At 41.5% G+C, this 15,915-nt stretch overlaps 1 protein-coding gene across 2 annotated transcripts in view; it reads right to left on the bottom strand.

Moving 5' to 3' along the window:
• UBR2 (ubiquitin protein ligase E3 component n-recognin 2) overlaps positions 1-12,171 on the bottom strand; it is a 55,214-nt gene extending 43,043 nt beyond the window's left edge. For both annotated transcript variants that reach the window (XM_058019875.1, XM_058019874.1), the window contains exons 1-4: positions 12,012-12,171; positions 6,674-6,933; positions 4,243-4,321; positions 2,784-2,897 (exon numbers count right to left, since the gene is read on the bottom strand). In XM_058019875.1, coding sequence (XP_057875858.1) covers positions 2,784-2,897; positions 4,243-4,321; positions 6,674-6,933; positions 12,012-12,089 — 531 coding nt within the window. In that variant the 5' untranslated portion in view covers positions 12,090-12,171. The remainder of the gene's footprint in view (positions 1-2,783; positions 2,898-4,242; positions 4,322-6,673; positions 6,934-12,011) is intronic.
• Between the last annotated feature and the right edge of the window lie 3,744 nt (positions 12,172-15,915).

Raw genomic sequence — 15,915 nt, 5'->3', positions numbered from 1 at the left:
CTTTAATGATGTCTTTCTTTAAATGACTTTTCAGCTGAAAGGAACAGAGTCAATAATCATCCTGTTTTCTTCTTCCAGGTCTACACTGACAGTCACCAAAGCTCTAATCTAGCATTCAGTACCTGAATGTTAACTTGCCTCTGATCACCTATTTACATTTTCACACATTCTTCCATTCTCAGTCTCCTTGTTCTCACTCCTGCACACCTTTTAAGATAGTTCTTTGGAAGAACTTTAACCTCAGCTGCATTAAAACGTGCTTCTTCTGCTATGCCCTCAAAACCATAATTTCAGATCCCTGTATCTTTTGTTCCACTTATCAATATTAGTAAACCTCAGAATACAAAGGACCATGCATCTCTTGTCCTGTTTTATATGCAGCATGCATTAAAAGGCATAAGTCTTATCTATCCAGGCTTATACAACATGCAGCACACTGGCATCATGATTTATGATGCACGTCTCTTATATGCTGTGGTATATAAATAATTAACTGCTGAAATGTAAATAGGTGTTTCATAATGATCTGTCCACATCTCAGTCTTGCTCACAGAGAGCTGCTCCCCTTTTGTCCGTGCACCATGCACCCATTTGTGCCTGCCCTGTGCTCTCCATTTGACAACTGCAGCAGCCCCCACAAACTCGTCCTGCTCTCTGTGCCAGAGCAGAATGGAGGCTGCTGCAGGTGGGGGAATGGGAATGTGAAGGGGGAGGAAGAGGAAAGCTGCCTCAGTCTGCCAAGTCAAATGGACCACTTTTTGGAACAGCACATGAGAACCACTGGCAACTCTGAATAACATAGTGCAAGTACCACTGCCATTTCAAACCAGTCCATTTCAAGGGTGGTGAATAGAAAACATTATAAACCTCTTCTCTTAAGGAAATTGTTTTTTACTGTATCAAAATTTTGAGAACAACTAGCTCCTCTTCTACAAACCTGGAAAGGGAACACTGCATGGCCTGCAGGTCACCTGGATATACACTGTACACTAGGTCACTGACTCAATTCATCATTTGATATTTTGACATATGTGTTATTGCTAGACAATTAAAATATTTAACAGCGGCCCAGTTTCTGGTTTAGGATTACCTAATACTAAATCCTGTGCTTCACTACAGCTTAGGTTCTATAAAAGTGGTCACAATAAGAATTTCTCAACTCAAGTCTGCATCATCTAAAGGAGGCTCTTGACAGTCAGCAATTCGCCTGTACTAATAAAATTTATCCCCTCCACCCCAAGACTCTTTGGGAATATCTGGAAGCTTTACAAGAGTGGTAAGAACTGCCATTTCTCTTTCTTTTTGCCTTCATTGAAAAATTATCCAGGTTAGGAAGAACTATCAGCCACCAAAAGCAAAGGCAAGCCATAAGCAGCAGCTGTCCCTCCACTCCCAGCACTTTCAAAAAAGTACATATCTGGGCAAGGCAGAAAACAGGCTCCAGTAATGCTCAACAAACCATCCTTTATCTACCTCAAACACAAACACTGCACAAGAGATCTCAATCTCCCTGGTTTATGGGGAAGAAACACAAAGCCTGCCCAGAACCTTGATTTTTCTGTCAGGCACACTCACTGTGTGAGTATCTCTGGGCACAGAAGTAGCAGTCCACCCAAGATTTCAGAACAAGAGTTTCCTAAGGCTGCTGACTAATGTAAACTGGCACGTACACCAAGTGGTGAGCCCAGCAACAGGGCTAGAGTCTTAGGGCTGAGAGAGTGGCAACAGATTTTAGAGAGACCACTGTCACTGAAAATACTATTACAGTTGCTTCACTTAAACCATCAGATCAGCAAAATTACCAATGCTTGCTTTAGATGTTCCCTTTTAAAAAAATCTCACAGAAGTTATACCATGTAAGAACAGATGTGAGTGGCCAGGTCAGAAGCCCAATAAGCCACACTCATTCCTGAGATGTAATAACAGATAAGAAGATTATAAGCAGAAGACAGAATGCTTCTCTAGTCTCCAGTAACTTAAGACACTAACACCTCCCACACCAAAGATGGTACCTACAATTTCAAATGGCCATTGGTAATCTTTCCTTCCACAACCATGTTAAATTTCCTTTCAAACATGTATAAACTTTAAACAATAGTGTTTTGCAGTGGTTAGTCCAACAGTTTGAGTTCTTCCTGTAAGATGTGGCATGTCCTTTTGCATTTAATATGTCCAGGTTGCTATGCTCTGATTCTGTGGTGAAGATCTGTTCTCTATTTACCTTCTCCATACCAAACAAGCTCTTTTAGAGACCTCTGCCTTACATCTCCATTATGACTTTCCTGTGACAGCAAGGTACTTTGATTTTTAAAAATCTGTGCACTTCCCTTTAGTAAGAATCAGAATATTTGTTGCACAGACAGCTGAATTTGGCTTCTTGGTGCACATAATTACATAGAGTTTTTGGGTTTTGTTTTTTTGGTGGTTTTTTTTTTTTTTTTTTTTTTTTTTGGTTTTGTTTTGGTTTTTTTTTTTTTGGGGGGAGGGGGTTTGTCTGTGGCAGAATCCCTTGACTTCTCAGAATATACAGAAACACAAAGAAATAGAACTAAAACTGCAGAGGTGACCCAGAACATACAAAATGTAGCCTTTAAGTATAAAGCATTTTAAGGAACTTCTTAAGATACATAATTTTTGTCTAACACTGTGCTTCAAATATTACTAATAAAGTTCCTACACCCTTTCATGCAGACTAAAAATAATCTCAAGTGAACAATTTACATATACACACATATATAAACAGTTAACAGTGTTTTAAAACATGATGCCTCAAATGTAATTACCTCTTCTTCTGCAGTTTCTGAAGAGTTAAGTTCATGCTTCTGACAGTAAGGACCTTCCTTCCAAGCTTCTGTATCACCACAGTCACAGAAACCTCCCCCACCTGATGTTGTCATCTAAAATTATTTAAAAACAAAGCGGTTCATGTGAATATGCATACATATCCTATATGCACATTAAGAAATGAGCAGCTGCAGCTGTACTACAAAAACAGTATCACAACACCCAACAGCTAAAAGCTTGTCTACCTCATCAGGGTGCCTATGTCAAAAGAAAAAACCCTGAACAACAAAAACCTTCAAACACCTCCATTCTACCCCACCTGAAGTTTTCAGATTTTCTGAATCTATTAATTGCCATGGCATATACTATGCCAAATTCTTCCATTTTTAATCTACAAAGCTAAATCATTCCACATGGCACTATTATATATTGAATGAAAGATATGCTTTATGACAAAAGGAATTGAGAGACTTTTCACATACGTAAGCATAGAAAAAAAATTGGAAAATTTTAATGGTATATTTACACTGTTTTAATAAAATCTATTTTAAAGACTACCTCAAGTTAATAAGCATAATAATACTTCTTTTGTGAATCACCTCTATTAACTAATGCATAGAAGAATTTTTTCACCTATCTTTGGCATACTTGATATATTCTATACATACAGGCACATCTTACAGTATCAACAAAACTAGATGGACATTTGAAAAAACATTTGCTTACACTTTTGGATGTTACCTAGACTTGTTAATTCAATAGGCTCAAAAAGTAAAAACCTATGTACAAGAAGTAAGCTGATACCAACAAATTTGGCAGGGTTTTTTGATAAAAGTTGTTGTGCTTGGAGTGTTTTCCTGAATCCTAGCACTCAATGTTACCATACAGTGAACAGATTTACATTTACATTACAGTGCAGTATTACAAAAAACAGATTTACAGAAAGGCTGCACTGGTAGTTTTCACTTAACTTATTTAAAAACACACCAACATTTTCTTGGCTTTGTTTTTAAACTAATCTGTTCTACTAATAACAGTATATTACTAAAATAAACAGCATTTACAGTTTTCATTTTCTATTTTAACTTCGTGTTTAAGCTTTACATAGAAGTGGCTTTTTAATAAACGTTTTTCAACAGCTTTTAAAAAGTCAAACACAAAAGTCAGAACAATTCAAAACCCAAGTCTAAACCTGTAAAATTCACTAAAGGGCATGCATTAAAAATAACAGACATTTGCTGCACATAAATTTTAACTGCTCAATATTTTAAAGTGTTAACTTCCAGAAGTTACACTCAGACCAAAACACTCAAGTTCACATAGGATTACTGCAGACATTCAGAACTTTGTGTTCATTCAGCATTTGGAAATTCTGTATACATTCTCAAACTTGAAACTGTTTCACACACACACACAAAATGACTAATAACCATGCCATTATCCCACGGGATCACTAACCCTGTATCGGTGCTCTCTGTGAATGCTTCCAAGAAAGCATTCCATGCACAGCACACAAGTTGGGTCAACTGCACAGTCTCTGAGAACAGCAACAACAGAAAGAAAGAAAAAAAAAAAAAACCATTAAACACTTGCTTTTGCCTTAACACATTTTACAACAGACAATTTTCAAATATCACCAATATCAACCTTCCAACTAATGTATATATTACTCTGAAAGAGGAAAGAGATGGCTTTAAAGAGGGTAAACAAATTAAATAGGAAAAAAAATCTGTTTTCATAACAGAAGAGCCTTTAAAATACTGTGTGGGTAGTATGTCTAGTTTGGGTAATACAGACATTGCCTTCAAGAGGTGAGACAAGTACACAGGCAAGTAAACAGATGAATTACATAACCCAGAATAAACCCAAGTAAGTTCTCTCAAGCACAGAGCACCAGCATTAATGATCTCCAGCAATCAGAGAAGATATTTTTCAGTGAACACTGGAAGAAAGATTGCAAACAACAGACTAAATCAAACCTCTGCCTCCAAGTTCAGCCCTACAAGCTCACTGATGAGCTGCAAGGACACAATTTTCTCAACCAGGAGATAAGAGACCATAATAAGGTCTTGTCTACAAACACTCCTGTATTAGACAGAAGGAATATTTCTAGTAAAATGGGCTAAACCAAATGAGACAATTAAGCATGATATTTAACTGTCTCCCTGAAAAACACTGAAAATACATAAACTCGTGTAATGCAACTGACTTCAAGGCACCTCAAGATTAAGGCAGGTGGGTTTTACAGTGTAAAAATAAATAGCAAGAGAATGTCTGTCTTATGATGATGGTTATTACAGAAACAACTTATTTTGTTTAAAAGAAAACACTAGAGATCACATGAAATTTCATGATCAAAAATTCTCTTAATTTCATTTAACCAAAGTAAATGATGGCAACCATGACTTCCTATGCACATGTGTTTTCTCCAGAGGAGCCACTAAAGGTGAAAATGTCAAAGCAAAATTACACAATACTCTTCTCTTTTAGAATAGTTTATGTCCATGGCATTATTTTTTTTAGATTAAAATAAACAAGCAATCATTTAATGCAACAACATGCATGCAAAATTTGGTAGATCAGTTCTACAATACAGAATGTTGATTCCTCAGAGCTCTAAACTTGTAGCAGTATACTTACAAATTCAGTACCATTTGTCAAGTAATTTCTCAGACAAGTAACTGTGCCTATATCTAAAGCAGAAGCAGACCTGAAAGTTGTACAATTGCACAGAAAATCCACTGCTTTTTAACGTGGACTTGGAAAATAATTCTTTGCTGTATTCCACAAAAGCTTAATTTAAACTCTCACTATTCTTCATTACCAGCCATAAGTTAAAGAAAATTAGCACACAGCAGGAATCAGATGTTTCCTGATCAACAAAAAAAAGAGAGGGACTCTATACTCAGTATGTTAATGATCAAATACTGTTCACATGGAGCAGTGAAAATGTTGGGAATTCTGTAGTTTTCTTCTAAACACACTTGCTTTTTCAAGACCAACAACTCAGTATGTAACTGAAGTACCTACCAGTTTAATTTTATCTCTCTCACTATAAAGAGGTCACAAAGCATTTCCAGACCCAAAGGCCAGTAAGGTATTATGTTTCTAGAAGAGGAGAGCACTAGAAAGAAAAATTCTTCCACTATCATTCTCTCCTTGTAAACAAAGGGGATGGAAACCCAGACAAATAAACCCTTGAAATTAGAGAGACATTCTGTCCCCATGTCACCTCACCAAGTGTTCAAGCGTCCCAGTGAGTTGTAGAAATCACACAAAAAATTACAGGAATTTGTGACACAAACAAAACTTTAAACTACAAACAGTTCAGAAAATAGAAGATGAAAATGAACCTACAGCTAGTAATATAATGGCTTAAAACTGAAGATTCTTTTAAATACTTGTAATTGGTTAGGAACTTCCTGCTGTCTTTCAAGGAAAAGTATTTTTAGAGAGATCTAGAGATAGAGGTAGGGAAGGAGCTAGAAGCTGATGTGCTTGTTTTAAGCATCTGATAGATTGGTTTAGCAAGTCATGGAAAGAGGTCTAAAAGACAAAATCAACACTAACACCCAAAATGCACACACATACACTTGTCCACTTACTGCTGATGAATCCCCTTAAATCACCCTGAAAGATGACCCCAAATTCTTTCTTAATCTTGCATTTCTTTTGTACAGAAAACACTCTACATGATAGCAATTATTATTTTTCCATTTATGTACCTGTAGTGTTAATCTTCCCCGATCCCACTTGCCATGAAAGACTGCAAGGTTACTTTAAAAATATATTTTGGTTATTAACTTTTCATTAGGACAATATATTCTTATTGCAAAATGTTCCATGACTACACAAATCATAAATACTTCACAATGTCAAGTTGAACTACCTGCAAGAATACGTAGGCTCTCCCACTTTAAAGACACGGCCACAGAGATGGGAAGGTTTGTTTGCTTGCTCAAGCTTTGGAAAACCAAATGCAGGATCTTCACCACAAAGATACCATTCCATTGGTCCCAGCAAAACGTGTTGTGCCAGCATGTCTTCTCTCTGAGGGGCAGGGTTGGGACCCCTGCAGTAAATTTTTGGTACATAATAGGCCAGATGCTGGTATACTTCTTTTTGAAGGTCATTTGCTTGCAGCCATTTCTTTTATAATAGAAAAAATGAGAACACAAATTCTTCATTAATAAACACATCAAACACAGTTCTAGCCCTATAGGTTATTTTATTTCTACACAAAATATCTAAAATGTCATTGCAAAACTAGAAAGCCATGCTTCCTTTTAAGTGTTAAATCTAAATGATCACAAAAGACAGACGTTAGAAAAGGAAGAATTTGTTTCCTTGCTGACACATTTTATCCTTTTGACATATAGAACATTTAAGAGAAAAAATCACTAAAATTTTCCTCCAGGATGAATGACCAGTAAAATGTTGGCAGTGATTTTTAGGATACAGCCTAGGCTGTGTTGGTCACATTTCTCTGGAGTGCAGACAGATGCTGCCAGCTTGGGACACAGAGGATCAGCGGGAGCCTGGAGTTGGCAAGGAACAGAGACAAAAAGTACATGGATAAAAGCAAACACAGCATTAGGTAACAGTCCCTCTCTCATTTAATTTCAACAAATCACCTGTGAAAATGGAGTTTTAGTTTCTCCTTCAACCAAAATAACTCATCTGAATTGCTCAGTTAAAGTGTGATGTTAGATCCATGAATTCTTGCACTGGGTTTGTGAGGCAATGCTTTGGTAGCAAGGGGGCTACAGGCTGGCTACTATTAAAGCTGCCAGAAGCTTCTCCGTGTCTGAGAGAGCCAACACCAGATGGCTCCAAGATGGACCCACAGCTGGCCAAAGCTGAGCCCATCAGAGAGAGCAGCAGAACTCCTGGGTAACAGATGTAACAGGGAATAGCATATTTAAAGGGACAAAAAGAGCAGCTGGGAGATGTAAGAAAGAATATGGGAGAATAACAGCTCTGCAGACCCCAAAATCAATGCAGAAGGAGGGGCAGGAGGTGCTCCTGACCGCAGAGCAGAGATCCACCTGCAGCCCATGGCGGATCCCATGCTAGATAGAGCAGCTGGCTGTTGCCCAGAGGCTGTGACACCACAGTAGGAAGCCAAGGCTGGAGCTGGCTCCTGGAAGGACCTGTGAACCCAGGAGAGAGGAGCCCAAGCTGGAGCAGGTCTGCTGGCAGAACTGGTGACACCACAGGGAACCCACACAGGGCAGCCTGTTCCTCAAGGACTGCACTCCCTGTGAGAGACCCAGGCAGGAGCAGTTCATGAGGAACTGCAGCCCATGGGAAGGACTGACACTGGAAGAGTTCATGGAGGACTGTCCCCATGGGAGGGATCCCACACTGGAGCAAAGGATGTGAGGAAGGAGTGCAGGGACAACATGAGGAACCGACCACACTCCCCATTCTGCATCTACCTGTGCTGCTCAGGGGAGGAAGAAGGGAAAACACGAGTGTGCTTGATCCAGGGAAGAAGAGAATGATGGGGGGAAGGTGTTTTTAAGGTTTGGCTTTGTCTCTCATTACCCTACTCTGATTTGATTGGTGAGAAAAACAAAATTAATTGTTCCCCTAGTCGAGTCTGTTTTGCCAATGGCAGTAGTTGGTGAGTGACCTTTCCTGCTCCTTATCTCCAGCACAAGCCTTGTGTTGTATTTTCTCCCCTCTCCAGCTGGGGAGGGGAGTGAGAGAGCAGCTTTGGTGGGTATTTGACACCCAGCCAAGGTCAACTCACTACAATTCTCCTAGTCAATCAATTGTAAAAAACAATGTTGGCCCTTTTTAAAAGGCATCAAACCACTGAGCTGCCCTAAACCACTTAAAAACTCACAGCTTTTCCTAGTTTTGATTTTTTTTCTCCCGGTATATACACACAGAATAAAAAAATACTTGACGACAACATTTGTTTTATTTCTGCCTTGTAGATAACAAATTTAGAAAGGTTTGAAGTGTAAGTTAAGACTGCAAGGCTTTTATAAGGAACAAATGGGAGCAAGCAGATACTGCAAGTGACCACTGATTAAATCTTGTGTTACATAAACAGCCTCAGCATGCCATTTCTCATTGTAAATGTGACAACCAGATACCCCCTGGCAGCTTCCAAAAAAAGAGTTCAAAATCAACCTAAAACTGTACATGAAAATGCAGAATTAATTATGCCAAAATAAACGGGCTTGGTGATCAAATATTAGAGATTGATTTACTCTGAATTATTTATAACTTACTCTAAAGAACTTATGTTTGAGATAACAAAGTTGTAGTAAGTTCCTTGGGATACAGACATTCAGTCAGTTGAGCATCTGTGCAGACTGGCTGCATTTCAGCCTTTTTTTAAATATATTGAAGAAGTTTCATTTATTAGATATGTTTTTCTGAAGTAGAACTTGGTATTTTAAAAAAACTTAATTTGTCAGGGTGCTTTCTTCACTTCTCTTTTCCTCAGTTTGACTAAATCTTCCTATATTCATTTCGCTCTGATGGTAAAAGCCCAGTTTTTCCCCAAGGAAGTCCATGGAAAGAGGTTGCCAAAAAGCCATAGTCAAGAGTCGAGAAATCTACAGATTATCTCACCATTCCCACCACAACTCAGGGAATACCATAGGAAAAAAAAGGATTAAAATGTAAAGTTTTAAACAAGAATTTAATTTTTCCCACCAATTCATTCATCTTTTCCTCTTCTTTCATGAGTTTTGCCAAATTGCTAATACTGCCAGGCACCAACTCAATCACAGTGGCAGTGACCTAATCTTTTCCATGATTTCTATTTATTAAGCTTATTTTTGCATTATTTTCTATAGCATATGCTAGTCATTAAATTGCAGGAATTTTTCCGTAAAATAGCTTTAACATCAGTCTTTTAATTCAGCAGTATATTACTAATTTCTACCCAGAAAACACACAGTGCCTACTAGCTACACTACAAGCTCAGACAAATACCCAAGCAGAGAAAATTCTTGTTCCTCAAGTAAATGGCTTTCCCATCCCAAAAACCCTGGGAGTAGCTGTCTGAGAGTGAGGTGTGGCAATGATGAACGTCACCACACTTAAATCTGCTTGTGGAGCCAGTCCTATACACATAGCTGCACATACAGTTTTGAAAATCAGGTCCTGGATGAAATAATATCAGAAGGAAATCCAGGCTACTAGGACAAGGAAACAGATGTGGCTCTAGGAGCTGCCAGGAAAGCAGCTCACAGGTCTGTTGTGCAAGTGAGACTGTTAATAGAAATATATACATAGGCACACACAGGCTGCACTGCCTCTCTAAATCGCCACCTGGGGAGCACTGAACTCCAGAAAAACAACTCAAAACTCTGGAATTTGTTCTTTCATAAAAGCATTCTGCATTTAGGCAAGGTTTCAATTAGTATTTGTCTTTCTTCTAACCTGAAATCACACGCAAGACAAGCTAATATTCTACTCTCCCAAGAGAGGATTTTTATTAAAAAGGGAAGTGTATTCCTCTTCACTTCCTCCCTCTTCACACTTACTCTCCTGCAACAACTTTAACTACCCTGGAGAAAAAAAAAAGTGCAAAGTATTGATCAAACAACACCTTACATAAGTAAATACCTAATGGTTCATCAGGGTTTATATTAAATTCCCATCTAAGTAAGAGATACCAGGAGAAAAAAAAAATGTAGAATACTAATAAACCATAAAATAACTCATTTGTCTGTTTCAAAAGCTAAAAGGTACAACTTATGGGGTTTTTAGCTACACAAAAAAATACTTGCATGTAGGCTCATGTTATGTTAAAAAGAAATTATTTTTATTATTTTTGTTCTTTGGAAATTTATCATTAAATTGACAAACTGAAGCCTTAAGTGCAGCAACTACTGCCTTGGGGTGGTATTTGTTTTGTTAATACTGGGCTATCAGCAAAGTAATGCTATCAGCAAAGGAGGCAGAAAAACCCCACTAGATTTGAATTACAGATTTCAGAATTGGAGCTTCTGCAGGTGACAAATAAAAATGAGAAAGAATTTACTACATTTAAGCTGGCACTGCTACCCACAGCAAATTCCTAAATGCATTCCCCTGGGTGCATGAATGCCTTGAGTTTACCTACAGTGTGACCTAAAAAAAAAACATCTGCTATTCACACAGACAAGGTAATTTGGGCTCAATTTGAACTACTTTATAAATGTTCGATGGAATTATTTGGTTTGCTGTAGAGAAGAAGCAAGACTAATCCCGGAGTTAACTAGCTAGCATATAGCTAACTGGGCACATCTGCCCATCTAATCATACCTTTGTCTGCACTGAAGATACACAAGCATAATCTGAGGATAATCTGAATTATAACAGTGTTTTATTTACATTTGGAAACAGCCAATGTAATTCCCATTGAGACACACACAGACAGCTCTTCAAGGTTTTATCCTACTCATATGCACGTGAGCAGTCTCAAAAATTTAACACACACACCCAGTTCCTCAAATGCCCAAGTCAAACATTTATGTCAGAAACAAAACTTCCTCCTAAGGCTTTACCCTCGAAACTACATTCCTCTTTCAACTACTCTTTGTAAGAACAGGAGAAGTATATAAACAGAAGTAGACTTCTTCAAATGTTACACTGCTTTTACTAATATTTCCTCTAGAAACACCCCATTCTATTAATCCTAAGATTAACTCCTGTAAGCTTTTCCAGCACCGCATCTTAAGTAGTGGGGAAGAAGGAAGAATCCTGTAATAGCACTTTAACACTGAAAAGCATATTGGGGTCAGCCATCCACCTAAATGAATAGGGAGGGGGCATCTCCTCAGGTCTAGGCGCGATTGCCGGCAGAGCGAGGCGAAGGGGCAGCAGAGGCGGAGGAAATTAACTTCAGGAAGCACTCAAGGAAGGGGCGCGATGCCCGGCCGCCCCCGGCAGGGGATGGCCACGTCCAGGCGGCTTCCAGGGAGCCACCTGCGCCAGCCGGCACAACAGGAAAAGCTGGCTGCTCGCTGCCATGGACCGCGGCTGCTGCAACAGCGACGCTGGCGACAACAGCGCGCCGAGGCCACGGCGGGACACGGCTGCCGGCCGGGGGTGCCCTCAGAGCCAGCCCCGGCAGGGACACCCCCTCCCGGAGAGCTCGCTGGCCCCGCGGAGCGGCCTCGCCTCGGCCTCGGAACGGCTCCCCAGGCCGGTGCCCGCCACGGCCTCCGAGCCCCCCACTCCACTCCCTCCTCGCGCCGGGCCCGCCGCCTCACCACGGCGATCTCCTCGGCGGAGCACTCCAGCAGGCTCTTGTCAATGGCCTGCACCTCCGTCTCCAGGTCCGCCGCCATCTTCTGCCTCCTCCTGCCCCCTGCCCCGCGCCGCCGAGGCCGAGGCCGGGACAGCCGGAACGGGGCCCGGGCGGCCGCCCAGCCCGGGGAACACACACTTCCGCCCCGCCTCCCGCACGTCACCGCCCGCCGCGCCGCGTTCTGGGGGCTGCAGTCCTTCCGCGGCGCCGCCCGGCTGACACACGGCGCTCCGTGCCGCGTACACGGTCCTGGGGGAGGACCGGGAGCTGCGGGGCCAGGCCGGCAGTCCGTACCTGCCCCCGGCCGCCTCCGCGGGCCGCCTGCCCTTCTCGCCTCACGGAATCCCAGGATCACGGGATGGGTCAGGCTGGAAGGAACCACATCTGGTCCAGCCTCCCTGCTCAAGCAGGGTCATCCCACAGCACACGGCACAGGTTTTCTTTCAGACGGTTCTTGAGTATCTCCAGTGAGGGAGACTCCAAAATCTCTCTGAGCAATCCGTTCCAGTGCTCAGTCACTGCACTGTAAAGAAGTTATTTCTCAAGTTCAGGTGAAAGTTCTGTGCATCACTTTCTACCCCTTGCCTCTTGTCCTATTGCTCAGCAGCGCTGAGAAGAGCCCAGCGCCATCCTCTTGACACCCTCCCTTCACATCCTGGTAGACATTGGTGAGGGCACTTCTCAGTCATCTCTTCTTGAGGCTGAACAGGCCCAGCTCCCTCAGCCTTTCCTCATAAGAGAGATCCCCCAGTCTCAGTCATCCTCACTGCCCTCCGCTTGATCTGCTGCAGAAGCTCCGCATCTCTTTTGTACTGAGGAGCCCAGAACTGGACACAGCACTCCAGATGAGGCTTCACCAGAGCTGAATAGGGGGCAGGGTCACCTCCCCTGACCTGCTGGCAATGCTTTCCTAATGCATCCCAGGATTCTGTCGGCTGCCTTGGCCACAAGGACGCTGCTGGCTCATGGACAGCTTGTTGAACAGCAGCACCACCAGCTTGTTGTTCACCAGTCTCTCCCAGTGCCAAGTGACTGGAGACTGGGGACATCTCCAGTGTGGCTGGCAAAACTGGGTGCCCCCTCAGCTGAAGTGCCCTTGTCAGCACTACCAGGGGGCAGTGAGGGCTCCCTGGAAGCCTCTGACATTTCATGCAGGTGGAAAGAAAATAAACCAGTAAATTATATGAATGCAGCATCTATGGCTTTAAGACAAGCGTTACTAAATAGCAGAAACCATAAATTCTGTTGCTCAGCTTCCAGGGGGCGACCCAAACTGAGGTGTGGCTTGCTCATTCAAGTGGGGAGGCCAGTCTGCCTCTCAAAAAACAAGCCACCACCACAAAACCCAGCAGACAATCATCCTCCATAACTCCTTTTCAGCACATACAGGCTCAGCATCTTGCAAGGCCTTTCTGCAAACCTGTTGTACCACTGCTGTACCCATGGGCTTGCCTTGCACCTCTGTAATTACAGCTGGGCCCAAACCAAGCAGACGTGTCTGACCGTGCGGGCAGCCACGGGGCACCTGAGCGTGCTGAGGGTTAAAAACACACCTTCCTTCACTTGCTGGCAACTTCTGCATGGACAGAAGCACAAACTCAGTACTATTTCTACCTTTCACGTCCTATCAGCCTTCATGGCTGAGATAAGGACCCACCCAGCAGGGCCCTAACCTAGCAAATCCTGCTGAGGAAATCTCTGCTCTGGAGAATTTACACTTCCAAAGCTAGACAATGCATGGGAGGGGAATAAACAGGTAGGAAAGGCAGACCAAGTCATAACTGCCTGCACTACTAGCTGAAGGCACCTTAAAAGGTTGCCTTTGCCAAACAGTGCTAAATTACAGCAAAGCTGTGCATTGAGAGTGAGTGCCACTTCACATCTTATATTCCTTAAAACTTTGTAACCATTCTCATAGTGAGGATGCATGGTTGCTTCTTCCTTTTTTTAATCTCCTTTTCTCTCCCTTCTCCTCATTCTTCTCTCAATTAATAATTTACATATCGAATTTCCCAAGAATCCGCATAAATTTCTTTTGTATGTACCTTTCCTATATGCAGGGTACATATTTTACTGTACTTATTTTTATCTCCTTTGCCACTTCTTAAGTAATTGTTCTTAAAACACAGAAAATAATTATATATTCCTCAGAAGATCAGTAAAGCCCACACTATTTCTCATTCATGCACTGTGAATGCCTAAGGAATACAGAACATGAATCTTCTTTGGAAAATAGCAGAGGATGAAGGAAAGCTGTATGACTTAACTGTTTCCTTTTCTGGGCTGTATGAAGAAAATGTTAGAAAAATCCTGGAGTTTAGTAATTTAAAAGCATCTTATTTTACCTAGCAAAGTGGGCAACCCAAACAGAAATGACCCTACAAAGCCATTATTTCAATATGAATATAACAACTTCCTGGGTATTACTTTTTACAGTTTTGGGAAGAATTTTCCATAATAAATGGTCTGTGCCATTTACTTCATAAGACACTACTCAAAGTGTCTACTACAAGCAAAGACACTACTCAAATTCAAGAGTAATAATTAAGTTGAGGAGACTGCCTTTATCTTCTGCCAAAAAGTCTAAGTCTTACCAAGTCTATTATCAGATAGAAGCTGAAAAACAGAATTAGAGACAATTTAATGTTTCAGCAGGGTTAATAGTAAACCTTCATGGCATTTCTCAGCTCTAGCTGAGGTGTTTCTGAGCCTCACCATGCTTTCAACACACAAGACAGCCCATAGAATGCTACAGACCATGGTCATGAAAGATGCAGATGTCATCTATACCTCTTCCATCTCCCAGCCTGTCTGTTCAAGAACTGCTTGCCTCTGCCATTAAAAATAAAAAGGAAAAAAAAAAAAGGAACCAAAACCTAAAGCTAGTTTGACTGCGGATCAATTAACTTCAATGAGTATTTTTCAATCAATGCTGTGTTCGTTAAGAACACAATGGAAAAAGGTGCCCTGGTTTAACCCCAGCCAGAAACCAAGTACCACAGAGTCACTTGCTTATCCCCCAACCAGTAGGATTGGGGAAAGAATTGGGAGGGTAAAAGGTAGAAAACTTGTGGCTTGAGATAAAGACAATTTAATGGGTAAAGCAAAAGCTGCATTCACAAACAAATAAAAACAAGGAATCAATTCACTTCTTCCCAAGGGCAGGCAGCTGTTCAACCATCTCCAGGAAAGCAGGGCTTGATCATGTGTAGCATTAATTTGGAAAGACAAACACCATCACTCAAAAAGTTCCTCCCTTTTCCTTCTGTTCCCCATTTTATACTCTGAGCATGACGTCCTATGGTCTGGAATATCCCTTTGGTCAGCTGGGGTTACCTGTCCCAGTTTTGTCTCCTCCCAACATCCCATGTACTCCCACCTTACACAGAAAGCTGTGTCAACCCCTCTCAGCAATAACAAAAAACACCTCCATATTATCAACCCTGTGTTCAGCACAAATCCAAAATAGAGCCCCATACCAGAGAACCACTGGGAAGAAAAATAACTCCATCCTAAACCAGCACAATAGGCATAACTGAGGAAATATTAATTGTCACAGGGGAGACTGATGGTTCCTTTCTTAAATCTGTTTTAGAAGGTACTAAGGAAACACCCACTAGAAGACTGCTTCTTGATGCACCAGAACTCACCCATGGCAGCCAAGCTGAAGCTCAGCTGGTTTGAAAGAGAAAGGACCTCCAGCAGAGGATGCTCCAGAGGACTCAGCATACAATAATTCTTGTTGTCCTGGCTGAATGCTGCTTGAACATGTTCATCTTCAAGGCCTGTTGCAATTGCAACTAGAAATGGATGAAATCAAGAGGTAAGGGGATGTTGGAGGGAATTTTTAAGCAGCTGGTTTGCTG

This window comes from Melospiza georgiana, chromosome 3 (assembly GCF_028018845.1).
Source record: "Melospiza georgiana isolate bMelGeo1 chromosome 3, bMelGeo1.pri, whole genome shotgun sequence".
Classification (NCBI taxonomy): Eukaryota; Metazoa; Chordata; class Aves; order Passeriformes; family Passerellidae; genus Melospiza; species Melospiza georgiana.
Note: the sequence above shows the minus strand (reverse complement) of the source record. Positions and strands in the feature narration are given on the sequence as shown.